Genomic DNA, 27,087 nt, shown 5'->3' with positions numbered 1-27,087 from the left:
GTGGCCTGAGAATGGAAAGACCAGGAGGGAATGAATCCCCGGGTGTTTTCCTTATTGTCCTACCACTGCTCCCCAAGGTCTGTCTCAGCCCCCGGGGGGCAGTCACAGGCCAGTATATTGTAAACTTCTCAAAAACAAAAACAAACAAACAAACAACAACAACAACAACAAAAAACCGTGGGGTGGCTGTACCCAGCTCCCAGGCTGAGTAGGTTCCCGGAAGCCCTTCATCAACTCTTCCCAGTGGGGTAGGACTGGGAGGCCAGGTGGCCTCGGGAGAGCATGATCATTAAGAGCCCTGCTGCCTGTGGGTGCCTGCGGACAGAGCTCCACAGACACAGAGCTCCACAGACACGGGTCTCATAAGGTCATAGCTCTTCTCAGCATCAGAGGTCCTGCCCGCTTTGCTCTTTATCTGCATTTGGAGGTTGGGAGGAGCCTCGAAAGGGCAGCTATGGAGGCTTCCATTTAAAGTGGACAGAGTGAGGAGGGACAGCCTTTCTCCAGTTCCTCTTAAACCTTGACTTCTGGGGGGCAGGATTGGGGAAGGGCTGGTGCTGCCATGCAGGAGAGGGGTGGGGGAGGCCAGAAGCAAAAGAAAGACTGGAGAGGAGGGGACCATCAGAGATATGGAAACTCCAAGCCCACCCTCCCTCTGCTGACTCATGCATCTGCCAGAGCCACAGGCTAGACCAGTACCCCTGGCTTCCAGACATGTCCACAAGAGGATCTTCTCTCCTGCCCAAGCTTTCTCACAGCAGGCTTAGTCCAGCCAGCTCTTCTTGCTTTTTAAAGGGACAAGTTTGACCACACTGCTGTGACTTCACAGACTCTCACTGAGCCAGTCGGCATCAGGAAGGGCTCTTGGATACCGTTGCTGTGCTATTATTTCAGCTCTGCCTAAGGCCGGCGAGTCATTTCTAAATACACGGAGTGCTCAAAGTGGAAAATAACCACAGTGGGCACGAGGCCCGTCAGCTGGGGCCCCATAGATAGTTCTGGTGGCTTATGCCACCCTCCTGTCACAGCTGGAGCCACTTCAGCTCCACGTTCCTCTGTCTTTGTGCTTGCCTAAATAATCCCTGTAGGAGTGTCTGTGTCCCCGGGCTGACACAGGAGTCCCATGAGTGGGAGGGAGGAGTGACTTCCCCAGCCTCAGTTAAGATGAAGTTTCTAAAGGGAGACAGCACTCCCTTCCCCCAGCGGGTTCTCCTTTGCTCTCCCGAGTGTTTTGGTCTTCTTCTTCTTACATTTATTTGTCAGAACATACGTTCATGTGAAGGGCCGAGGACGTTTTGGGTTCCTCCATCATGTGGGTCCTGTGGATAGAATTTAGGTCATCATGCTTGGTGACAAGGGCCTTTCCCTACTGAGCCATCTTGCTGCTATTTCCCCTCCAAATGTTGAAGCACCTTCTACACAGGACAGTCAAGTTTCTTTCCCGCTCAACTCCACCCCCAAAGATTCTTAAAGAGAACTGGGAATAGGAATTGGGATCTGTGTTTCAAAGCCCCTGTCAACTTAAACCAATCCCTTCCCAACTCTGGGGCTCAGTCCCTCAAGCACTTTCTGAGGGGTGTCCACGGTGACTTGTGAGTGGGGTCAGCTCTAGAAGAGCAAGTTAGAGAAGTCAGGGGAGCCTGATGGATCAGTTGTTCCAGGAACTTGAGGTGGGAGCCAGGAAGATCACTTGTATCCTCAAGTTCAAGACCAGCCTAGAACTGTATATTGAGACAATCACTAGAAAAGAAAGCGGGCTGGAGATATAGTTCAGTTGAGTGTTTGCTGAAAAAGCGTGATCTTGAGTTCAGATCCCTAAGACCTAAGTAAAAATAAAAATAGATTAGGTGGAGAAGCAATTGAAGAACACACCAGGTCAGCGGCTGGCTGCCACATACAGTGGCCTCCACATACAGTGGCCTCCACATACAGTGGCTGGCCTCCACATACAGTGGCCTCCACATACAATGGCCTCCACATACAGTGGCCTCCACATACAGTGGCTGGCTGGCCTCCACTTGGACACATAACTCCACATGCACATATAAACATCTACAGGGAGAAAAAAAGGAAAGATCACTTCTTCACTGAGGTTGGTTTCCCCAAGGACTAGAGCAAACCTATTTCTCTCCCCAGGTGACTCTTTACCTGGCCTTCCCTTTTCTTTTTTTTTGTTTTTTTGTTTTTCGAGACAGGACAGTTTTGGTGCCTGTCCTGGATCTCGCTCTGTAGACCAGGCTGGCCTCGAACTCACAGAGATCCGCCTGGCTCTGCCTCCCGAGTGCTGGGATTAAAGGCGTGCACCACCACCACCCAGCCTTTCTCTTTTTTTCTGCCTTGTTTCTTTCCTTTCTCTTTCTTGAGTAGCATTGTTCCTTTTTAGTTGTGAGCCCATGAAGGGTCCTCAGGTGGGTCCCTGAAGCTGCTTTTCGAGGCTTGTAGGCAGTGGTTCTGTTTAAAGTTAGCTGATCCCTAGGGCATGACTGGACCAAAAGAAGCCATCACCCGGAAGGCCTTGAGCTCATGAGCAGTCGAGTGAAGTTTGCACACAGGCATTTCCATTTCTACTGTCTTTATCATTGTGAATGTCCCAGGAACCATGAGAAGAGACACAAATGTGGTGTGGACTCTTGGGACACAGGTGACTAAGATACAAGTTCTTTAGTGGGGTCAAGTAGGAAGTCGGGAGGTTTCTTGACCACCATGAAGCTGTTTCAGAGAGAATGATCATAGGTCAAGATGTCAGAATCTCTTAGTGGCTACTTGAGAGGCTGAGGCAGGAGGATTCCAACTTCAAGGGCTGCCTGGTAACTCATGGAAACTTCATCTCAAATAAGAAGTGAAAGGGAGTTGAGGCATGTTCCGTAGCAGTTTGCCTGACAGAGGGAGTGTTTTAGGGTGGTCAAGTCACACTACTTTCCTGTCAAGAGGAAACAATTTGCCGAAAGGGAATTTTTCAAAGGTTTAGGGACTTTCTTGTACTTGAATTTTCACTTTTTAGCACTTAAGGTCAAGGTTTGTCTGTCATCGCTGTCACCTCTTTGATGCTCTTAGGAAAACAGAAAAATCCCGACATAGAACTCACCAGCATCCCAAGTCCCACTTGGTCACATCAACCCAAACATACAAGGGGCTCATCAGAAGATGGAAGCTGTCAGAGTATCATCCTGGAAAGCCGCCAGCACCTTAAATGAGTCCCTTACACCCAATGCTAGTGTTGAGGAGTTTTACTGCCAAGTGCTTTACCAGTTGCTTAGCAAAGATGCTTTGCCACTGAGTCATTTTCTGCCATGGTGTGTGGTTTCAGGGGAATTCTGAAAGATACACTATAAATATATTATATATATGTATGTATGTATGTATGTATATGTATATGTATCTCGTTTGTGTGTTTTTTGAGACAGGGTTTCTCTGTGTAGCTTTCCTAGAACTCACTCTGCGGCCCAGGCTGGCCTTGAACTCACAGAGATCCATCTGCCTCTGCCTCCCAAGTGCTGGGATTAAAGGCGTGCGCCACCATAGTGGCAATACACTTTGATCTTACACATTCAATCCTAGAGTATAAAGCATCTTGCAAGGGTAACTGAGAATGCCCACCAGAACCAAAGTCCCCTTGTGATCCCTGGGCTCACTGTTGCCAAAAGAACTTGGCTTAGTCCTGTAGTGTATGTGACTTTGTTAGGACCTGCAAGGTATGGGGTTTTAAAAGTTGTAGCTCTGAGCATGGTGCTATGCAACTATAATCCCAGAACACGGGAGACTCCAGCAAGATGGAAAGTGCAAGGTTATCCTGGGAAACAGTGAAATCCTGTCTCAAAAAAGTAGAGCCTGGCGGAGTGGTGGTGGTGGTGGTGCATGCCTTCAGTCCTAGGACTCTGGAGGCAGAAGCAGGCGGATGTCTATGAGTTTGAGGCCAGCCTGGTCTAAAGAGGAAGTTCCAGGATATGCTCCAAAGCTACACTGAAAAGTCCTGCTTCAGAACACACACACACACAGTAGAGCCTGGTTAATTTTGCTGTGATGTTTAATTTTCTTCACTGAAAGCCTTCAGAACTCCTTAAAAGCTCTCAAATAGATCAAGAACAAGAATTAGGAGCCAAGGCTGAAGGAATGTGGGTGTGGGGACAGGCGAGAGTATCAGGCCCTTGAAAAGCTTCATTTCTGTATGTCAGTTCCTCCCCACCATCCTTCTGCCTTCCCCTTAGGCCTGCTCTCCCCGAGAAGAAGGTGGCTGACCTCAGCACTCTGAATGAAGTGGGCTATCAAATCCGGATCTAGCCAAGCCAGGCTGGCGAGGTTTCTATGGTGCTCTTTTCTGCACATTACCCAGCAGCTTCAGGAGGACCTGCAAGTATTCACGAAGAACTTGTGGAGTTTTGATTTTGAAGGACTTACCTGGAAACAGAATCTGAGTGGGTGGAAATGGTGAGCTTTGAAACTCTCTGGCAGCGGGCATGACTGGGCTGATGTGACGGACAGGCCCCTGGGTTGACTGTCTCCCTCACTCAGGACCTCAAGGACAACACTGCAGTTTTCTATTTTTCCATGTGCGACTCTTCCACTTGCTTTGGACATTATGCCTCGGCTGTAGTAAACGTCTGGAGTTCTCTCCACTCTTTGTAACTCAGTCAGTGTTACCGTCTTCTCAGCAATAACAAGCAAAGCTGGTGGGTTTTTTAAGCAGTTGATATTACCTCAACATCTTGGCATCAGAGATGCAATCTTAATGAGTTTTTATATTCTATTTGTATTGTTTTCTTAGTGTTTCTTATAGGGGTCTTGATGGTTTGGAGGGTTTGTTGGTTTTTTTTTCTGGTGCACACATGAGATGTGATTTAAGGTGTCATATGCAAATGCTTTAGCAAAAAGCACTGAAATTCTGGCAATAAGGGACAACACTTTAGGATCTTGGAGTCACTTTTCCTAAAGCATCTACTGACGGCAGGTTTTCCTCTTTCAAACAAGTATGCCAAGAGCTCTAGTCCATGTTCTGTTGCTAACATTTAAGCTTTTCTGAATCCAGCAAAAAGCACAAGAGGCCATGCACTCACGAAAATGTCCTCAGGCAGAAAGGTGCTCAAAAAGGCAGACACTGGCGGCTAATCTTTCATTCACACTTGGTCAGCCTTGGTTCTGAGGGGTTTGTTGTTAATGTGTTCTGCTGTCTTACATTAAGGCAAATGTGATGATGGATTATTTCCCACTAGCCTGTTTTTAGGCACCACTTCGTGACATTAGGAAGTGCTGGGGAAAACCATGAACTCAAGAAGCAGGCCTGTCTCAAAGGAACAGGTCCAGCACAGGGCTGTGCCCACTGCAGTGCAACTTCTGCTTGCAGACCACGAAGTTGGAGCTGAAGGCATGCAAGACTGCTATAAATCTGGAGTACAGCTTTAAGTCATTTATCTTAGTGCTGCCCCTATGCCAGAGGACCAGCTGATCCACAGAGCTCTCAGCATGTGTCCCTCTGAGACACCGTTATGAGACCACTCACTGAGTCTTCACCAGGAAAACCTAGGGCCACAAGAGAGGCAAAAGCCGTGGCCACAAAAATTCATCCCACCCTAAAGCCAGCATTATTAATGAAAAGTGTTGTTTTCTTGGAAAAGTTTAGTGTCCTTTAGAGAACAGGACCAGGAAATTAAAACACAGTATAAGCTTCAAATTCTGAACGTAAACTGCTTTCTTCAGGAATCCTGTTATCAGAGTTCAAGATGAGTTACTGGGCCTGGGTGAGTGCTCACAGGCTCTGCTCTGACCTCAGGACCCAAGGAAGCAGCTTTCTTCCATGTGCCCTCACACGCCGACACACACCCCCCTCACCTGCTGTTGTACTTCCACTCTTGCTCAGCTGTTTCTCCCCTGAAACTGCTCCATCCGGTACGTGGACTGATCAGAATTTGACGACCTGGCCTAGTGCTTGCAGCTGCCTTGTTCAAGGACAGCTCACACGAAAAGAATGTCAAACAGCCAGTGGGATAACCTTGACCCATGGCAAGGCAAAGAACAGCACCCAGCTGTCCCTGAGTGTGACACTTGGTCACCTAATCTCCTACAACCACTTTCTGATTTTTAGATTCATTTTCCAAATCAAGGTTAGTCACAGGAACATTTAAAACGCTGTCATTCAGTTTTACTGTCTGTAGTTAACTAACTTCTAAAATGGAAGGAAGTCACAAACGCCTAAATTCTAATGCAACAGTTTAATTAAATAATAATATGGCAAAAACAAACCCAGTGTGTTTTGCCTCTCCTCAGCCTAGCTGTGATTTAAGAAGATAAAGAGAAGTGTGAGGTGACTGGAGCAAGTTTATCCTCTGCACAGGGGCCAGATGTGCAGAGCTGGAGGACAAGCCTCAAGCTGACTGTTGACTCTGAAAGGGGATCCCAGGTGTTTTCTGTACCCTGGAATCATGAGTGTATCCCTGTTTCTGAGTCAGCTGTTTCACAGGGCAGCCTCAGCAGACGTGAGCAAAGGCTCTGCAGCCCTTCAGCTGACTACACAAGGTTTCCTTTCGTATGCTAGACTTGTATGTACGACCTTGTACAGTTTTTGACATACAATTCAGACTCTTGTTTATTCTTTGTTCTGGCCAATACATTTTTAAAAAATATTTCAGAAGAACCGTGATTGTTTTAGTGAGTATTTTTCTAAGTCCACGAAGATTTGATCGTATTCTAAGATCACCAGGAGTGCATGTTTCATTCAGGCTTGCATTTCTCTCACCATATGTTGGACACAGCATGGAACTGTAATAAAAACCATTCTGGAAACTGAAGGACTTTGAGATGTTTTGTTGCTGTTTTGTCCTATTGAATTAATTTACCATTTTCTCACTTTCCTCTTTTAGGCTTTATTGACTATACTGTTTGGGTGTATTTCAGTCATTCTAACTGATAAAGGCTGAGAAGGTGATGGATAGTTGAGGGTGGCAGGCCAGCACCAGCTGCTCAGCACGTTTACACAAAACCCAACATAGATGTGCAAATATAATACTTTATTACAGCTTACAGGGACAAAGTAAAAGAACTCATTTTTTTTAAAAAAACAAAAGCTTAAAAGCTAGCAGATGCTAAATCCTGAAAGACAAGATTTTGAGCATGCTTACTGTCTTGATGGCAAAAGGTGCACTAAAACTAGACTATCATCACTTTACAGTTTCCCTTTGCATATAAGACTTGGCCAGCAGGAGGCTGGGAAGACGGCTCAGTTAGAGGAGGACCTGAGTGTGAGTCTCAGGACCCACAAGGAAGCCAGGGATCCACATGTAATCCCACATGAGGGAGGCAGAGACAGGAGGGTCTCAGCCTTGCTGGCTGGCCAGTTTACCCTACTTTGGCATGTTGCAGGCCAGTGAGAGACTATCTTAAAAATAAAAGGTGGATGGCTCCTGAGGAACAATACCCAAGGCTCACCTCTGGCCTCTAGACACACATGTCTAACACACACACACACACAAACACAAACACACACACACACACACACACACACACTACACACTTTATAAACTGTGAGATCTGACTTCTGCAGTCAGCCAGATCAGATTGTGCTTGGCAGATAAACACAAGGCCCAGAGGAGCTGCCAGATCTTCTGTCAAGAACAGTAAAGAAAATAGATAATTTTTATTGGAGCTCTAAAAGCTTGTGAAAAGTGTCTGTGGCCACAGGTTAACATTGAACAGCAATTTATGGGTTAACTATCAAAGAGAAGTGTATGAAATGGGGCTAAACTCGTAATATATTCATTAGGATATAAAAACTTTTTACAGAGGTTTTCAGGAATGTTAGTTTGCCAACAGTGATGTTTATACCAATACCACTCACCCCCCTCCAATATTAAAAAGGAACAATTACCACTAATTTGATAAAGACTAACCAGGATCCTTAGCACTCCACAAAGCCCTGAAAACTGTGGGCATCTTGGTACCATGGTTAATACTGTCCATGAAAACCAAAGTTAAGACCCTTTGTTTACTACAGATCTCACTGGCCATGTCTTCACAATCTGTACACCTCTGAGGCAATCATCTAGTACACCTAAAATAACAATGTAATGAGTTAAAAATGTAAATTGCCAAGACTTATTGTCTTAATTTAAAGCATTCTATAATAAAACTCACTGTAGAAAACATCTGTAACTTACTGCGCAGTAAGGACTTAGGAAAAATGCAGCAGCAGTCTGACTCTACCACCTTAGAAAGCCGAGGGAATTTCTACCTCTATGTAAGTCTTTCACTCGACATGTGTACAGGGCTTAGCAGACCTGCGGTGAGCATCACGGACCGTGTGAGCGCATGCCACACTGCTGCACCACTGTACCAGAAAGCACAACCCTGCAGCCAACAGTCCAAGTCTAAGCTGTGCCTCCTCCTATGCTCTGGCTTTGCACGTTGGAGGTGAATGACAAACAGCTGTAGGGCTGCCACTTCCTTCCAAAGACTGTTTTTTTTAAATTTATACAAAATTGGTTCAACAAAATGTCACTCCTGACCCAAGGGCCTTCTACTGTCACTAAACAGAAAGGAAGAACAGGGGGACAGAGGTACAAGCCAGGGCCTGCCACTGCTTTGTCTGTCTTTGAGACAGGGTCTTGCTGTGTAGCCCTGACTAGCCTGGAACATGCAGTGATTCTCCTGCCTGTCTCCTAGATGCTGGCATGAAGGATGTGCATGGCTGCACCTGGCTCATCTGCTTTCCTGGGGGCAACCCCTCTACAGAACAGGGGTGGGCTTACATAAAGGACTTTGACCTCTTTTCAGTTTTTGAGACAGGGTTTCTCTGTGTAATAGTCCTGGCTGTCCTGGAACTCACTCTGTAGACCAGGCTGGCCTTGAACTCAGAGATTTGCCTGCCAAGTGCTGGGATTAAAAGCGTGGACCACCAGCGCCCAGGTTTTGTTGTGTTTTACAGATAGGGTTTCATGTAGCTCAGGCTGGCCTCAAACTTGCTATGTTGCTAAAGCTGGCTTTAACTGGTTAATTCTGCCTTCACCTCCCAAACGCTAAGGTTACAAATATGTACCACCATTATCTGGCTAAGAGCTTTGCCCTCTTATGAAAGTGACCTGCATTTCTCAACTATTTCCTCAACAAAGTACAGGCATGTCCCCAGCTCCGGATGGCGGTGAAGTGGGTCTGTGTATTAGTACAACTCAAGAGCGTCATCAAGCCTCTCAGAAGCTGACATGGTTGTTTGTACTCCTGTGAATGAATGGCCCCGTGATTTCTAAGAACTGATTAGCTCTCAACAAGCACAGGCTTCTCCCACTGAAATTAGGCCTCCAGAAAAGGCAACAACCTGAGCTTTGCAAGTCCTGGTAGGTCCACTGGATGGACTGAAAAGCACTGAATTCATGTCTGGAGAGCCAAGGAGATGAACTACACTTCAAAATGCTGTTCACTTTACCAGGACTCAGAAGTTATTTATATCTTTTTACAGTAAAGTGGTTAGACATCAGTTGTCAGGAAAATAATTTCATTTAAAAAAACTGTTGTAAACTTGTTTCTCCCAACCTGTTTCAAGCATAGAGCAAACTCAGAACCCCAAGCACAGAAATGAACAGCATGCAAACAGTTACGACTATCTTTACAGCCTCTCAGAAGACAGGAAATTGTGTGACTGAGCAATGGAGTCAGAGTTCGAGCCTGAACTTAGCCAGTAGAGGCAGGTGGTCTGAAGAGTTGTGTTCATTGGGAAGTCCATTCACAGTCCACAGGTCTTGTTCTGTAAGAAGCGACAGTCTAGCCAGAAGTTTCAAGCCACCAACTAAAGCCACTTCAGCTCCTGGTTGAGGAAGCACATTTTAGTGAGACTGTTATTAAGCAGGCAGGTTTGTTCCTTAGACAGTGAAACAGAACCTGTAACCCACCAGAAAACTAATATGGAAGTTTTTATAGTATAAAGTTTTATGAAGTTATAACTAACAATCCTTAAACTGTAGAGTCACATTATTTATGCCAGGTAATTTTTCTATTTCAATTTATAAAATTTACACCTTTGAAAGATTAATGTAATAAAAAATGTTAGAGGCAGGCAGATCTCTGTGAGTTCCAGGCCAGCCTGGTCTACAGAGCTAGTTCTAGGACAGGCTCCAAAGCTACAAAGAGAAACCCTGTCTAGAAAAAAACAAAAAAAGGTTAAGAATTTGCAAGGAGTGAGGCTGCAGAGATGGCTCAGAGGTTAAGAGCACTCACTGGCTGCTTTTCCATAGGTTCCGAGTTCAATTCCCAGCAACCACATGGTGGCTCCCAACCTTCTGTAATGAGATCTGGCGCCCTCTTCTGGCCTGCAGGGATGCATGCATGCAGAACATTGTATACATAATAAATCTTAAAAAGAATTTGCACTGGGTGATAGTGCTGCACACCTTTAGTCCCAGCACTCAGAAGGCAGAGGCAGGCAGGAGTTCGAGGCCAGCCTGGCCTACAGAGTGTTATAGGACAGGCAGGGCTACACAGAGAAATCCTGTCTCAAAAAACAAAACAAAAGGTTAGGAATTTGAAGCCGGGCGGTGGTGGCGTACGCCTTTAATCCCAGCACTCGGGAGGCAGAGGCAGGCGGATCTCTGTGAGTTCGAGGCCAGCCTGGGCTACCAAGTGAGTTCCAGGAAAGGAGCAAAGCTACACAGAGAAACCCTGTCTCGAAAAACCAAAAAAAAAAAAAAAAAAAAAAAAGGTTAGGAATTTGAGATTGACAACCACTTAAGAATGATCCACCAAACCACTCTAACTGCATAGAGCCAAGCTTGGCAGGGGCCGCCAAGGTGACTACAGAGTAAGGTGATGTGATTTGAGCCCAGTCATTCTCCACTCAAATGAAAAGTAACATCCTCTTGAGAGACTGGAGCTGCTGATCCCTGATCAGACACTCTCCTGCCACCTAGTGAACTCTGTAGGCATGGCAACTTCCAGACCGTACTGTGTGAACCAAGAGCAGGGCACACTGGGTAGGTGGTTTAGTTAGAGGAATGAGGTCACTGAGAAGGTATGCCCAGATGGAACAAACTGAGAGACAAGTAGCATCAGAAAAGGATGTGGGGAGTCTGCCTTGTCTAGGACGCCAGATATTTTCTAAGTGTTTTTAGATTTCCAATATCTCAATGCTTCCTGTTTTAAATCCTTCGGTTGGCTTATTCAACCTGATTTCTTGTTGAGCTGTAACAGAAATATACTGCCTGTTTCCATTTCTGAAAATAGTCACAAGCTTTCTCCCTCAGGTCAGCATGACCAAGTGTCTGTTGTGGGCAGCATAGCCTGGCCCTGCTGTGAAGGTAGCATGACTTTTAACCTAATGAATGCCAGAGCTGGAGACTTTGCCATCTACTCAGTGGCTGCCACAGGAAGGCAGGTGCTGGGGATTTCTTTCTGTATGCTATGCGTTGCTCTGATTAATTGATAAATAAAACGCTGATTGGCCAGTAACCAGGCAGGAAGTATCATATAGGCAGGACAAGCAGAGAGGAGAATTCTGGGAAGTAGAAGGCTGAGTCAGGAGACATTGCCAGCTGCCACCATGAAAAGTAAGATGTAAAGTACTGGTAAGCCACAAGCCACGTGGCAACTTACAGATAAACAGAAATGGGTTAATTTAAGATATAAGAACTAGATAGCAAGAAGCCTGCCATGGCCATACTGTTTATAAGTAATATAAACTGTGTGTTTACTTGGGTCTGAGTGGCGGCAGGCCCCGGCAGGACTGGAGAAATCTCCAGCTAGAGGCAGTGTTTACAGTGGGAGTGGACGGTTAGGACAACTGAGGATGCAGCTCTGTGCACGAGTGGTCTCCCCGTCTCCCGTCCACACGGAGCCCTCCCCCCTGCTGAGGACGACGTCCTCTCTGCGCCTGCGTTCCAGCAGACGTGCTCCCCATGCCCCTCACCTGGACCGCGGGCGGCGTCCTCCTTCTCTGCAGAGTAGAAGATGTAATCGACAGTTATGGCGCTTTGGGAGTGGCAGGTGGTCACCTCTGGAAGTCCAGTGTCAGGAAGGTAGTGAGAATAAACAGATGACAAGCTGAAGTGGTGCCGGAGATGTGAAGGCACCCTAAAGCGGAGAGAGAAGGGCAGTATTCACCAAAATCTTCACAGTACAAAACATCTCATCTAAACTACTCTTCCTCCATTGCTAGACTAAGCCCAGGATACCTTTTATTATTGTTTAGTCTTTTGATTTTGTTTTGCAGACAAGGTCTTACATTATAGCCCAGGCTCGAGTGGAACTTACTTTATCACTTAGGCTGGCCTCAAATTTGTGGTACTCCTTCTCTCTCAGTTGCTTGAGTACTGGTATAATATGTGTAAGCCATCATGCCTGGCATTTTTGTACTTGAGGTTTCATTATGTAGCTCAGGCTAGCCTTGATCTTACTCTATAGCCCAGGCTGGCCTCCATTTCATGAGGCTTTCACTTCTGCCTCAACTTCCTGAGTGTTATGATGACCATCCCCTAAGTCAGGTCTCCTTTCCTGATGCAGTGGATGTAGGTGAATGGCTACTAACACCCAGCAAATGACAACAAATGGGAACCAAGATGCTAATTAGACCTCAGACTTATACATGTTTGAGAAACTCCATTCAAACAATGAGCATACAATCCTTAGACAGCTTGCACTTTTGGTTGTGTTTTTAAGGATGCTCTAAGTGGTCAATGGTGTGCAGGGCTATTCGGGACCCCTTGGACCTCTGTTGGCAAAGAAGTGGGATCTAGTTAGTGAGTCAAGGAAGAATCCCACTGAAATCAGGAAGATACTTTCCTGTGATCTGGAAATTTCAGAGTTCCTGGGCCAGTCCAGGCCCACATGCTGTTTCCAGACACTGCCTAAACACTCCAAGCATGAAACATTGTTTTCCAAGCTTTGGCTTCCTGAATCCTCACAACCCAGCAGTTAGACCTGGAATTCACGCATATCTGTCTTAACCCAGTGGCCTATGCAGCTTGGAATAATATCAACTTTATTTTGGATCCAAGTGTTTTCTGAGGTAATTTTTTTTGGGGGGGCGTGACTCAGTCAGTTAGGGACTGTCTACTGTTGCCCTTCCAGAACTCACTTTTCAGCTGACACTAGGACCTCTGTCTTCTCCAGCTGAGCTTGTGTCAGATCGCTATCTGAAAGAGCAGAGAGAAGCATATCAATCCAATGTGCATACTGTTTTGTTCTAGTTTGCCACAGCATAGCTGTCTCTAGAGCCAGATTCAGGATAGGTCTAGTTTAAATGTCTGGTTAAATGTTTGATCCTATGGTCTATATTCTGATGTTCTACAGAATGGGGGAGGGGGAGAATGCAAACAACTCTAAGGCAACAAGTTATTCATGAACAAATAACATTGGAATTTAACTCTTAAAAAGGAAATTTAGAGCACATTAAAAGAAGGATGAGAAAATAGCTATTTATATTAATATACATGAGCATTCACGCCTAGATACTGAAACTTTGAAATTTTAGCATTATGTCTTCAAAGGGAAGACCATTACCCAGAAGACTGCCAAAATGTACTACAAACACTCACCTGTCTTTTCTACTCTGGGAACCTGCTGTGCCTCATACACACAGTTCTGTGAGATGCCTAGGTTTGGGGGCCAAATTGGAATAGATAAAATTCTCTGTCCCCGTGAAGACTGTTCCTGGCCAGATACCTGCACAGAATTTCAACAGGCATCTTAAGTGAATAGACTTTAACTAATTTATGTATTGAAAATTTTATATCTTAATAAAAGTAATCACAAATGGTAAGCAAGCTCTTCATTTTTATATAAATGATTGCTTGTGATTACAAACTTCCATCCAAATACAGTTCAGACAGCACTGTCATTTACATGGAAATGACAGGCTTTTCACATGCTTGTTTCCCTCATTTGAACATCTAAATATCTACAGCTTCCCACTAATACTGTCTTCCTCTTTCTGCCACCTATAATATAGTTTCTATTGTGTCAAATGTAAAACTATCATTGAAAATTCTGTTGGTGGAAGACTTATTTTGGTTAAACACTGAAAATCAAATGGTCTAAAACAAGCAGAGGGAAGCATGAGAATATCATTCAAAGCCCCCCCAAAAAATAATTCTACACTGAAGAATAATAAAGTATTTCAGCATTACAGAAGAAAAGCCATTGTCATATAAAGGAATACTTATACAATGAATATTAAGTGACTATATTGACCATGTCCAGCATTCAGAACTCCTCCTACGCCCCGTGAAAAGGGGCTTTCAAGTTATCCTTGTCTCTCAACACTTTTCTTTCTACCAGCTAATTCCTTCAAATAGAATGCTTCCATAAGTGGAAAAGACAAAATCAAACCAAGTGAACAAAGCCACGTGTTGGTAACTGTAGGAAATCATGCCATCTTAGCAGAGTGAGGTATTAGATTCCACACAGCCATGCAATAACCATCCTCACTCCAACAAGGACCATTCCCCTCATTCTGGCAGAGCAGCTGAAATCCACTTTCTACCAGATGAAGCGAGCACTTGCCTTTCCAATTGCAAGTCCTTCATAGTTCAATTTTCCTTCCTTTATGAAACTATAGAGTGGAGAACCAGGAACAGAATTAAAGTCACCACACATGATGATGGGACAGAAGCTACCGTCTTTCCGATGGGCCACACTGGAAATCTCTGCTAGCAGCATTGCCAGCTGGGTCAGCTTTATATCACCTCGCCGTGGGTTGTACAGCAGATGTGTGTTAGCTACACAGAGGGAGGGAGAGGCAGCACGTGGGATTTTGGGTTGCAAGAGTAAAACTAATCCAATGTTGTCTCTGTCCAACAGAGGAATATCACGGCGGCAGAACTCTACTGGGTTCACTGACAGGAGTGAAAATTTGGAATGTTTGAAGCAAATGGCACAGCCATCAGGTTTCCTTCCTGTCTTCATCTTATATTCACAGTGATAGCCTAGAAGGAATCAATTTAGAAAAGAGACTGCATGTCAAAACACGGGATGCTAGTATGTGTTAAAACCAGAGTTTAGGGCTAGAGCTGGGGATGTCAGGAGAGACTATGGGCCCAGCTAACCTAAGAGTGTTTTAACTTCAGCACTTAAGAAGATAAATTCTGTAATACCTTATTTCTTTTTCTTCTTTCTCTCTTTTGGTGGTGGTAGAGGTGTTGGGATCAAACCCAGGGTCTCACACATGCGAGGTGGACACTACCATAGATCCACATTCCCAGCCCAAGGGTCTTCTAAGACAGGACTCACTATGGATCTCAGGCTATCCTTGAACTAACTTACTATAGCTTGGAGTGGCCTTGAACTTCTGACTTTAATGCCTTGGCATGCCAAGTGCTGAGATCACAATGAGGCCCCACACCACACCCCTTATGTCTAACTTCAAGTGGGGAGCAGTCTCCCCTGCTTGCAATGCAAGCATTTGGAGGGGCTGGTGAATTACAAGTCTGAACCAACCTGCGTCATACATACAGCAAGACCTCGTCTCAAAGCCAATATGCATGGCAGGCTTCTTTACTGGGAGACTTCACGCTCTCACTCAATCACAACCAGGACACCAAGGCCTTGCAGTAATTTATTCTGATCTTTTTGCCCCTTTTCCTTATCTCACTCTCTGTGGGCCAAATTGCCCAAATCCATATCAACATCAGAGCCTTTCCTGTGCTAGCTCTGCTGGTTAGGATGCTGTAGATACAGCTTGATCTTCGTCTCCTCCAAATCTTTGAAATCTTTGTTCAGACTTCACATTATCCAATCCTCCTGCTTTCCTTGCTTGCTGTTCACTTACTTACACACAACCCACAAAGCCAGCTGCTGAGACCGGTGTTGTGCTTACTTTCTAGAGCAGCATAAAGTATATGCAGGCACTCAGAGGCACACCTGCTAAATGAATGAATGCCACGTGGGCAGTTTTTATATTTCTTGTCTATAAATCAAACTCTAGAAGCTCCTTCATCAAACAAGGCTTTCTCTTGGATCTGTTAGGCCCTGGTAAAACCTACTGTTGGAGGCTGGGTCCCTGATCTTGTGTAGTACGGACTCGCAGAGGTGCAGCTGAGTGACTCCTGGAAACATTTCCCTTTGAAGATCAGAGCAACATGAAATTTCTAGCAGAAATGCCTCAATATCACACTCTCAAAATTAAAAGTTATCCTAAAGGGGCTGGAAATGGCTCAGCAGTGAAGAGCACTGGCTGTTCTTGAAGAGGACCTGTGTTTAGTTCTAGCACCCACATGGTGGCTCATAACTGCTTGTAACTGTAATTCCACAGGAGCCAACACCCTTTTCTGGTCTCCAAAAGCTTGAGACTCACACATGGTACACAGACATACATGTAGACAACACACACACATAAAATAGTAAATAAATGAAATTTAAAAGTTATCCCCAGAGCTGGGGAGATGGCTCAGTGAGCACTTGTTGCTTTTCTAGTGGACCCAGGTTTGGTTCCCAGCACCCACAAGGTGGCTTATAATCACCTGTAACTCCAGTTCCAGGACATCTGACACCCCTTTCTGACCCCCATGGACATTATGAATGCAGGCAAAACTTACACACAAAAATATAAATAAATCTTAAAAAGTAAAAAAAAAAAAAAAAAAAAAAAGGGCTGGTCAGTGGTGGCACACACCCTTTTTTTTTTTTTGGTTTTTTGAGACAGGGTTTCTCTATGTAGTTTTGGTGCCTGTCCTGGATCTTGCTCTGTAGACCAGGCTGGCCTTGAACTCATAAAGATCCACCTGCCTCTGCCTCTCAAGTGCTGTGATTAAAGATGTGTGCCACTGGTGGTGTGTGTGTATATATGTGTGTGTGTGTGTGTGTGTGTGTGTGTGTGTGTGTGTGTGTGTGTGTGTGTGTGTGGTGGTGGTGGTGGTGGTGGTGGTGGTGGTGGTGGTGGTGATGGTGGTGCACACCTTTAATCCTAGCCCTTGGGAGGCAGAGCCAGGCTGAACTCTGTGAGTTCAAGGCCAGCCTGGTCTACAGAGCTAGTTCCAGGACAGCCAGGGCTGTTACAAAGAGAAACCCTGTCTTGAAAAACAAACAAACAAAAAAAAAATGAATAAAAGTTATACCCAAATATGTCATGCATTTTTGTTTAAAAAAATTATGTTTTAATAATGTAAAACTCTGCAAGAATAAATCTGGCAAAGCAAATAAAGGTTACATTGTACCCAGTGACTCTAGACTCGGCCTGATTTCTGCTCCATAGTGATCTTCTTGGACTTCCTGCAGACAGAGCACCTGGAAGAAAACAGTGATTTGCATGAAAACACACAGATGCAAGTATGAATTTTATTGAACTCTGACAGTGTGGAAATCAAAGTGGCATATATACCTTTTCTTAATTTTAGAATAAATTAATGCTTTTATTTATTTATTCTTTGTTTTTTTTTTCCAAGACATGGTTTCTTTGTGTATCCCTGGCTGTCCTGGAACTCACTTTGTAGACTTGGCTAGTATTGAACTCAGATCTGCCTGCCTCTGTCTCCCAAGTGCTTTGGATAAAAGGTGTACACCAACAATGCCCAGCCTTTTTTTTTTTTTTACTTTTTGAAAAAAAAAATTATTGCTCTCAAATATTCTATATCACAAAAAAATACGTTTCTAAACATCTTATATCTCAAAACCATAGCCCATACTCATATGGAATAGTACTTTCATCATTCAAAATGGTCTATTTCCTAAAAGAACTTTTTTGTATTTCTCCTATGTGAGGCTATTTTTCCTGAATTTCCATGTTCAACGTGTCTAGGCTTTTGGTGTCACTATATAACCCAGAGGAACCTTGAACTCAGAGTGGTCCTTCTGCCTCAGTTATGTGCTAGGTTATAGACATATGTCATCATACCTGGCTCAGGTCCTTTCTTTAAAAAACAATTTTTTGGAGATTTTATTTTTATTTTAGCTATGAATGCTTTGCCTGAATTTCTGTGCACGATGTTCATGTAGTGCTCACAGAGGCCAGAAGAAGATGTCAGATCCCCTAGAACTGGAGATACAGATGGTTGTAAGTTGCCATGTGGGTGCTGGGAATTGAACCCAGGTCCTCTAGAAGAACAAACAGCCAGTGTTCTTAACCACTAAGCCATCTCTCCAGCTCTGTGTGTCCTTTCATAAGAGGCTGGTTTCATTCCAGCATCCCTCCTGCCAAAAACAAAACAAAACAAAAAACCCTGTCTCTTTAGCTGAGCATGGTGACACATGTCTGCACTTGGCACTTGATCGGGAAAGACAGGAAAATCAGGAGTTCAAGGTCATCTTATGCTACAAAGGAAATTTGAGGCCAGTGTAAGCTATCAGAGGTTCTGTCTTAAACAAAAAAAGCAATTTGCATTCTTTAAATGCTATCATTTTACCATGTAGATGAATTTTTGCACAAATTATTGAAATTTTAAGTCCATTAATTTTACTTAAAATGCTTCCAGTCTGATTCTCAAAGTTGACCAATACTTAAATACTTAAAACTTTCAGCTCTTTTGAAAAGCTAGGTGATTATTTTGATCAGCAATTAATAACAAAGAAGCCACACCTCGAGAACAACATGCAATAAAACACAGCCCAGGAATGTACAATCAACCACACTCTCCTTACAAGAAAAGCTGAGATACTGCTTTGCACACTTACATCTGCGTCAAAATGTTTGATTTCCTTCAGAATATTGGGAAACCGAAAACTCCAGTGTAACACTGGACGTCGGCAATGTCTGTAGAGGTGCGAGTTATCCTCCAGTAAATCTTGTGAGAGTATATTGTAAGACATCACTGAAAAGTCAAACTTTTCTTCATTGTCCTCACACGTGGAGTCAACATCTCTGCCGTCTAGATCCTTCATCTTTTCTTTATTATGGCTACATAAATACTCCCAATTCCTTTTTATTGTTCCTGTTAAAATATATTGGACAAAATAGAAAAGAATCAATCAAAAGGAGACCAGATAGTTTCCTGTACACAAATACTTTACTTAACGAAAATTCCCACAGCTAATGAGTAAAATGTTTTCCCTTGGAAATCGCAATCTAACAGTGACTAGTGACAAGCTGTCATCAGGTGGGCTGCCTAGGCAGGAAATCCTAGCACACCTTTCTGGAGGCTGCATTTTCCCATTTGACTCTGGTTAAGACTTCCATCAGTCAGGCTTAGCATTCTTTAATGCAAAGAGACTCACCAAAGCCAGCTTTCCAGAGATGATTTCCCAGAACATTTTATTCCCTATCAAGATCATCAGTTACCTTAGTTCAGAATTCTGGTTTATGCATGAATGTAGGGTTGTATAGAATGACAATCTGTGGGACCGGGTTTAGCGTCTAAAATGTTGAAGTGGGGAAGTACAGACAGAATGAATATAATGAATTGTTACAAATTATAGATGACAAAATGAGCCCTGTAATACAGGGACACCAAGACAAAAGTTAGCATGATGTTACAGAATGCTCTAGACAAACAGCAGAGGCTGGTTAATGAGCCTCGCAAAAACCACCAGGATCACAAAAAATGCACCATAGATCACACTCTGCAAAGACATAGCATTCTCTGAAAAAGCAACAAAAAGTGGATAGAAAAAAATGAGATTCTGTAATTACAGGTACTCCTCAACTGAGAAATTATTTTCTGAGGATGCATATGTGTATATATACACACATATACTCATATCCAGGTGTGGTGGCACACACCTATTGTTCCAGCACTCAGGAGGCTGAAATAGGAAGATCGAAAGTTCAGGGTTAGCCTGGCCAACATGGTATGTTCAAGGACAGCTTGAGCTACATGTAGTGAGATTAAAACAAACAAAACAAACCAAAAATCCAAGGGCTGATAATTACTCAGTGGTTGAGCACTTATCTGACAAGTAGGTTCAATGCCTAGTGCCAAAAAATAGCAAGTGAATAATTCACCTTTGATTTCTTGTCTCATTATGCCACATGCTTAATGTCATGGAAGCCATAAAAAAAAAGATAGAACATTTAGTTAACCTACAAACTCAACAATGAGGAGAAAACTTAACCAGAAGAGAATCGATTTGGAGATGGCTGGCCAAGCATGCGGAGAGTAAATGACAGCTTTCAGCCACAGACTGTCTTCCTCTATCCTGCATACAGGTTTTCATTTCACTAGATTACAATGCCTAAGATTCTAAGAAGTTATCTGAGCATGAGGCTTACACCTGTAATCCCAACACTCAGGAGGATAAGGCAGGAGAATTACCAAGAATTTGAGGCCAGCCTGAGCTACAGTGTGAGTCCCGGTCTCCAAAACCAAACTAAAACAAACTAAAAAGGAAATAGATTGAAACAATAAACTTACATGCAGAGTGAAAAGGAAATACTGTTTTAAAAGTCTTCTACAATGACAAGGTTTTCAAATCAGAATATCCATATGCTACATCAGCTGCCAATAAAGTCCATTATGGGAAGCTCATTAGAGCAGGGTGCTCTCCTCAGTATCTAAGTTTCTGCCTGCTGCATGGAGGAGCAGACATTTGACAGACAGAGGATAAGCGTGTGATTAGTGAGGGCTGGATGGGGTGAGGGAGCTGATGGTATGAAGATGCTAAGGGAAGGGCTCCAGAAAAAGGTGAAAGAAACAAAATCAAAAGAGAGAGAAATCTTTTCAACAATACAGAATTCTGCCCAAAGCAGCCTCAGGCCCATGTAAGGGAAAAAAGTTGGCCCTTCCCTATCCTGCACCGAACATGGAGAATCCCACCCCAAAGGCTTAAAATTGAGACTAATGGTACTAGCTCCACAGAGACACACCGACAGTTACAGGGCCCCACAAACTGGGGGTGTCCTATGATGGTTTAGCACAGACTGAAGTCTTCATAAGATGGAAGGCTCCATCATGCGACATGCAAGCTTTCACTCCCACTACAGCACGATCCTCTGTCACTATCATGATGAAATAGAAAAAATGAAAGTCTAGAACACTCAATCGCTGTTCCTTATAAAATATGTACATAGAGTGTACATGAAAACACATCGAGATTATTATGGTCCTGGTAATGACTTTGTAAGGGTACTTCTTAATAACCAGGACCAGTGGGTACCTGATTAATATGGTGGTTCCGAACTCCTACAGCTTGTGGCATTCTGGCATTGCTCTTCCTGTCCCAAGAACACCAAATCTCTGCTGAGGGAAACAGTCCATGCTAACCACATTTGTTTTTACTAAAAAGGCACAAGTGTGAGCAAATGCTAGGTGCCATGGAGGACTGACTCAAACCACTGACACAAGGAATAGTCGCTGGCTGTCACATACTTTATAACAAATTCACACTGCAAAAGCTTATATACCTTCCATGTCAGGAGGAACAAGGTGATCACAGCAGAGAAGAGAGATGTGTCAAAGAAAGGAAGCAATAGGCATGAGCAGGTATTGGGGTGCCTAATTAAAAAGTCATAATTGTGTCACACAAATCCTTCAAATACTTTAAAGTGATAGGCAAATTAGTAAAGCTGTTCTCTTGATTGAAATGTATTAGTGAAATATCGGAAGTCACATATATGGCTTAACGAAGAGCCTTTTCCTTATTCTCAACACCTAGGAAGAATGGACAGATAAAAAGTCAGGTAGCAATCAGAGATTATCAGTATATAAATGTAATTCCCCATCCAATTTTCTGAGTAGTCTCTATGAAACTCATAGTACGTTAGTCATGTAGACATACCTCATTTTGTCTTTAACAGACATTCAAAATAGATGTTATTTATTACACTGGAAAACCAAGGAGCAGAGGTAGGTGACCTTTCCAAGCTTATGCCACAGTGGCAGAGCATACATGAGGGTACAGAATGCTTCTTAAACTTTATCATGCTTATGGTGCATGTCAAAATTCAACTGAGAGTGCACAGAATTACCAAAAGGTTGCAAGAAAGGAGTGTGAGTTGGCCCAATGAACAGCAACATATACATAAAAAATAACTGGGTCCTTCCGAGCACCCTGGTTTCAGTGTCTCATAGGACTACTTACCTCCATATGCTATAATTACATATTACACAGATTTCCACTGCCAAGGACTTAGTGTCTACTTACATGTGTTTGTTTATTTGAACTAGCTCTTTATAACTGTAGCAACTAATCAGTTCTGTCTTGGGACCCCAGTGAATCCTCCAGAGAACTTTCTGGTAACAAAGAACACGGAGCCTGAACCCTAAAAGCTCAGGAGCTCACTGTCGGTTCTCCCACCTCTGTCAGCTCCCTACATCCCAGCTCCCACGCAGCCTCCTAAAGGTCAGTAAGAAAGGCAATCCTGAGCTTACATACCTCAGTATGCACTGGGATTACAGTGGGGTGGGAGTACATGAGTTGTCTAGAAGTAAAAACAGCACGAGAAAAGCAGACCGAGTCAATACACCTTTTTAAGAGTTCCACAAGTTGACTAAGCTATGGCTCCCATTCTAAAAGGTAGCAATTCTGACTCTCTCTCGAGTCTCTCTAGGACTGGGCACATGGCTCAGTGCAGAACAAGTATAAGATGCTGGGTTCAATCCCTAGCATTGAAAAAAAGAAGAAAAACATATTTGTAAGCTATTTATAGACTCTAATTTGGGAAATACAGATTTACCAAGCTTAAATCTTACCCTGTAACATTTTATATATGATTATTTCTAATAAAATAATTCTTTTACATTATATATTTAAAGTTACTATTAAAATAAAAACACAAAATTAAATTTTTTTAGACCAGTGATTTCTACTGCCAATCTCATCTCCAAGTCACCAAAGGCTCTTTTCAAAAACTGCTGGACATGAAAGCGGTTGTTAAAGGTTGTGTTTTTAACTCCTTCTGTTTTCTATTGTCATTCAATCAGTAGAGTAATTATCTATTTTATATTCTTATATGGTCTACTTAAGTACTTATATAAACTATGTAAACCTACTGATATAGTCTCCTTATATAGTCTTATAGTCCTTTTCTACAATTATAGAGAGAGACATAGTTGAAAATAAAGACACCATTCCTAACCCAGAATAACTACTGGCTAAAAATAAACACTAACATCTCTAGAATATGGAGGACAGCTTCAAGGTTAGATACGATTGTTTCAACTGAGTCTATCATTACATCTGTCTCTTTACCAAGATAAACACTTCCTTTACCATGGTGTTTTCTTCGTTTGGATGAGGGTTCATCTCTGTCAGAGTTCATGATGTAACTGGAGAGCCGGATCAAGGATGTGTTGCTTAGATGGTCAGGTCTCCAATTACAGTACTGAAACTGAGTTCCAGATTCAAACAGCAGAGGTGGTCTACAGTTCAGTGAGAAATGCCTGCTACTGAAGTATGGGTATGGCGAACGTGAGTAATGTCCAGGCCACCTCAGACAACTGGAAATGTGTCTGTTCCAGCAATACCTCTGCAGATCCTCCCACGGTGAGGTCCAGTCTCGACCCAAACTCTTCAGAGGATAGGGAAACATGGAGTACCTGGAAAAAATAAAGACACTCCTTGAGGTACCACTTTTTGTTTAGCTATAGTATACAAAATCCAAACTATTTTCTCCCAGTGAGATGTCATGTCATATTTAAATTTACTTCTAAATCTGTGAAGGATGGTCAGTCGGTAATGGCACACACCTTTAATCCTAGCACTGGGGAGGCAGAGGCGGGTGGATATCTGAGCTCAAGGCCAGTCTGGTCTATAGAGCAAGTTCCAGAATGGCCAGGGCTACACAGAGAAACTCTGTCTCAAGGGGGGGGGGGGTATACAAAACTCAGGCTAGAGAGCTGGCTCAGCAGTTAAGAGCACTGGCTGCTCTTCCAGAGAACCCGGGTTCAATTCCCAGCACCCACATGGCAGCTCACAACTGCTTGTATCTCCAGTTCCAGGGGATCTGACCCCCTCCCAGAGACAAAAGTGTACATAAGGATGAAGGGGAAAGTGCCCATAGTCAACTATCAGCACCAACATCTCAATGGTCTCATCTAAACAACCATGGATGGCATTCTAAATACTCAACAAGAAAATACCAGTTAGGTTCCCAAGACACCATATATGCCCCAAAAAGTTCATCTACAAAAAAACTGAGAAGTTAATCCACTAACAAATTAGTATTCAGATTTCTAGCACCAAAAACTCAACAGACAAATAAAACCTATAGCAAACATAACAGTTAAATATGACAAACATATTGGAATGTAAGAAAAAGTGTGTCTCCTTCCAACTTGAGTTTAGAGTAAAAACATGTTTTGGAACAGTATTTTTATACCGAAGTGAAATTCTTCCCAAATATGGGTAAAGTTAAAATATAAAAATCCATGGAAGGGTTCTGACAAACTACTGCCCTTACTAACCCATGGGTGGGAACATGCTTTCCCATCTTTCCTCATTCTTAAGCATACAGTCCTTGGGGAAATTAAAGAGCATAAGGACTGTTTACCAGGACTCCGTCTATACTCCAAACTCAATGTTATCAATTTAAGCAAAGCACACTAGGATTATTTCCTGTGTGTGAAGGTGCATGTGCTTACGTATACACAACCCAGAGGTTCACATCAGGCATCTTTCTCTATTGTTCTTATATATTTTGAGACAAGATCTCTTATTGAACTGGGAGCTGGAACTATTGAGTTGTCTAGACTAGCAGCTCAGCAAGCTCTGGGATCCTCCTGTTCCTGCCACCCCAACACTGGGGTTATCAACACCACATGACACCATTCCCACCTGTTACATGGATCCTGGGGTTTCCAACTCAGGTCCTTGTGCTGTACAGCAAACACTTAACCAACTGAGCCATCTTCCCAGCTCACCAAGCTTATGCTTAATAGACACGCTGCTCTTAAGTGAGTTCTTAAAAAGCACTGAACCTGTCGGGTGGTGGTGGCGGCGGCGCACGCCTTTACTCTCAGCACTCGGGAGGCAGAGCCAGGTGGATCTCTGTGAGTTCGAGGCCAGCCTGGTCCAGTGAGATACAGGACAGGCACCAAAACTACACAGAGAAACCCTGTCTCGAAAAACCAAAACCAAACCAAACCAAACCAAAACAAAAACACTGAACCTTACGTATTGACTCCTCACTGCATTCTCTAACAAAATGTTAGGATTCAGAGGACTCCATTCCCTGGGATCCCTGTATCAACATCTACTATCACTAATGGAATTTTGCATAAGTTGCATTTCCTTATTACATGTATTTTTATTTGAAAATATTTAGCTTTTATTATATATTTGAAACTTAGTAGTCTCAAACAGCTCTCTAAATCAAACTGACTGTAAATCTTTAAAGGCACAGCATGGGCACTAGCTTGCCATTGACTAGAAAGCCATTCAAAGGGATTTCAGCACTCAGGCCTTTTTATTTTTAAAATTCAAAAAGAATGTTTTGAGCCAGGCCTGGTGGCTCACGCCTTTAATCTCAGCACTTGGGAGGCAGAGGCAGGTAGATCTCTGAGTTCAAGACCAGCCTGGTCTACAGAAAGAGTTCCAGGACAGCCAGGGCTACACAGAGAGACCCTGTTGTCTCTTAACAAGAAACAAAACAAACAAAACCCCCTCACAGTTTCTTTTTTCTTTCTGAGATAGGGAACCATGCAGGACAGGCTGGACTTGAACTCTTAACCCTCCCGCTTCCACCTCCCGGTGCTGGAGCCGTTGTCTTCTACTGCCACCTGCACCGTGACAGTCTCTGGATTGGCAGCTATCTATACCACTACCTTTTTGAGGGCCACTAAGCCCGGTCTCTACCCCAGAGACTGCCTAGCACGATGCCGGCACACGGCTGGTGCTCAGAAAACACGGTTGAACTGAACTGCCAAAGGAAGAAGGCATAATGGAGTTAGCAGATCCCGACGGTTTATGTAACGCTGCTGTGCCGCTTCCCACGCGTGGTACACCAGACGGTTTTAAAGGCTATGCAAACCTTTGGAATCTTAACATCCCAGTATTTAAAGTTTCCTAGAGAAAAACACAATCAGTGCATCCGAGCTAAGATCCGGCGGGCACTGCATTAACAGAGGCTGCATGTCCTGTGGCTCTTTAAAAATTTCAAGTGAATTATTTTTTTTTCTTTTATTTTTGGAGGCGGAGTTTCACTCTAATCCAGGCCAGCCTCAACATCACGGCTATCCTCCTGCCTCAGCCTCCTGGGTGTTGAGATTACAGGCTTAAGCTATCACGCCCGACTCTCACTGAACCATTCAAAGAAAAAGACCCGGGACGGAGCGAGAAGTACAGCGTGCCGAGGAAAGTTGGCCTCCGCTTGACCGAAGTTGGCGAGCAGAGGGCACTGGCCCAGCCACCCCGGGGCGCGCGGCCTCCCTCCAGGCCGGGCCTCGCGCGCGGGCGGCGGCGAGCGTGGAGGCCGCGCGAGGCCAGCAGGACCCCGGGGGCCGCCGCCCGCCCGGCCAGCCGCCCGCGCGTTACCTCTCCCTGGGCGCAGCGCGCCAGGCGCGTCCCCGCCGCGGACCCTCTTCCTCCGCCTTCCTCCCGCGCCCCGCCCCGCCCCGGGCCGCCCGCCCCTTCCTCCTCCCCCCCGCCCGCCGCCTCCGACTGACCGGCCTCGCCCCGCCACACAGCGGCCGTAGCCCCTCCTCACACAGCGCCACGTCTCCATCTTGGCACTCTGCGAGCGTCCAACGCCCAGGCCCGCGGCCGCGCCTCAGCCCCGGCGCCTCACAGGGTCCCGCCGGATCCCCATCCCTCGGCCTCGTCTCCGGGCCGGCCGCTAGGCATGCTGGGAGGAGCGTCTCGCCGCGAGCGGAGTCGCCATCTTGCCTTCTGGGGCCATTCCTTCGGCTGCGCGACTCCTGGCATGCGCAGAACGTGCGCGGGTAGCCATTTCCGCGTAGGGCAACACTTCGGACCGCCTCTTAAAGAGGCAGAAAGGCCGGGCGGTGGTGGCGCACGCCTTTAATCCCAGCACTCGGGAGGCAGAGGCAGGCGAATCTCTGTGAGTTCGAGGCCAGCCTGGTCTCCAAAGCGAGTTCCAGGAAAGGCGCAAAGCTACACAGAGAAACCCTGTCTCGAAAAACCAAAGAAAAAAAAAAAAAAAAAAAAAAGAGGCAGAAAGCTAGTGCCGGTCGGCTTTGAGCTGGTGCTGAATGAGACTTGCTGTGTTTTCTGCTCGCTCTCTCTCTCTCTCTCTCTCTCTCTCTCTCTCTCTCTCTCTCTCTCTCTCTCTCTCTCCTCTCACCTTTGTCTCTC

The 27,087-nt window shown here is 44.5% G+C and overlaps 2 protein-coding genes across 28 annotated transcripts in view; one reads left to right on the top strand and one right to left on the bottom strand.

Annotated features, from left to right (window-relative positions):
• Positions 1-6,779, top strand: part of Vash2 (vasohibin 2) — a 36,284-nt gene extending 29,505 nt beyond the window's left edge. For 9 of the 16 annotated variants that reach the window (XM_016009431.3, XM_042258839.2, XM_006972089.4 and 6 more), the window contains one exon: positions 4,206-4,627. In XM_016009431.3, coding sequence (XP_015864917.1) covers positions 4,206-4,278 — 73 coding nt within the window. In that variant the 3' untranslated portion in view covers positions 4,279-4,627. Of the gene's footprint in view, positions 1-4,205; positions 4,628-6,258 lie in introns of those variants that run through there. The other 7 variants (XR_013043499.1, XR_013043498.1, XR_013043502.1 and 4 more) reach the window with 2 other exon arrangements.
• Positions 6,780-7,590: 811 nt separating this feature from the next.
• Positions 7,591-26,712, bottom strand: Angel2 (angel homolog 2). Of its 12 annotated transcripts, none has more exons than XM_076548207.1 (11): positions 26,439-26,688; positions 23,047-23,372; positions 22,210-22,255; positions 21,239-21,485; positions 18,574-18,830; positions 17,121-17,190; positions 14,473-14,894; positions 13,506-13,632; positions 13,046-13,103; positions 11,879-12,042; positions 7,591-9,784 (listed from the first exon to the last, which is right to left on the bottom strand). In XM_076548207.1, the coding sequence occupies exons 4-11, from the start codon at positions 21,243-21,245 to the stop codon at positions 9,633-9,635; spliced, it is 1,257 nt and encodes a 418-aa protein (XP_076404322.1). In that variant the 5' UTR covers positions 21,246-21,485; positions 22,210-22,255; positions 23,047-23,372; positions 26,439-26,688; the 3' UTR covers positions 7,591-9,632. The 12 variants fall into 12 exon arrangements, with proteins under 12 accessions (XP_076404322.1, XP_076404326.1, XP_076404324.1 ...); XM_076548211.1 differs by having other exon boundaries at positions 20,250-21,485; positions 26,439-26,598; XM_076548209.1 differs by lacking the exon at positions 26,439-26,688 and adding an exon at positions 26,308-26,379.
• Between the last annotated feature and the right edge of the window lie 375 nt (positions 26,713-27,087).

This window comes from Peromyscus maniculatus, chromosome 11 (assembly GCF_049852395.1).
Source record: "Peromyscus maniculatus bairdii isolate BWxNUB_F1_BW_parent chromosome 11, HU_Pman_BW_mat_3.1, whole genome shotgun sequence".
Classification (NCBI taxonomy): Eukaryota; Metazoa; Chordata; class Mammalia; order Rodentia; family Cricetidae; genus Peromyscus; species Peromyscus maniculatus.
Note: the sequence above shows the minus strand (reverse complement) of the source record. Positions and strands in the feature narration are given on the sequence as shown.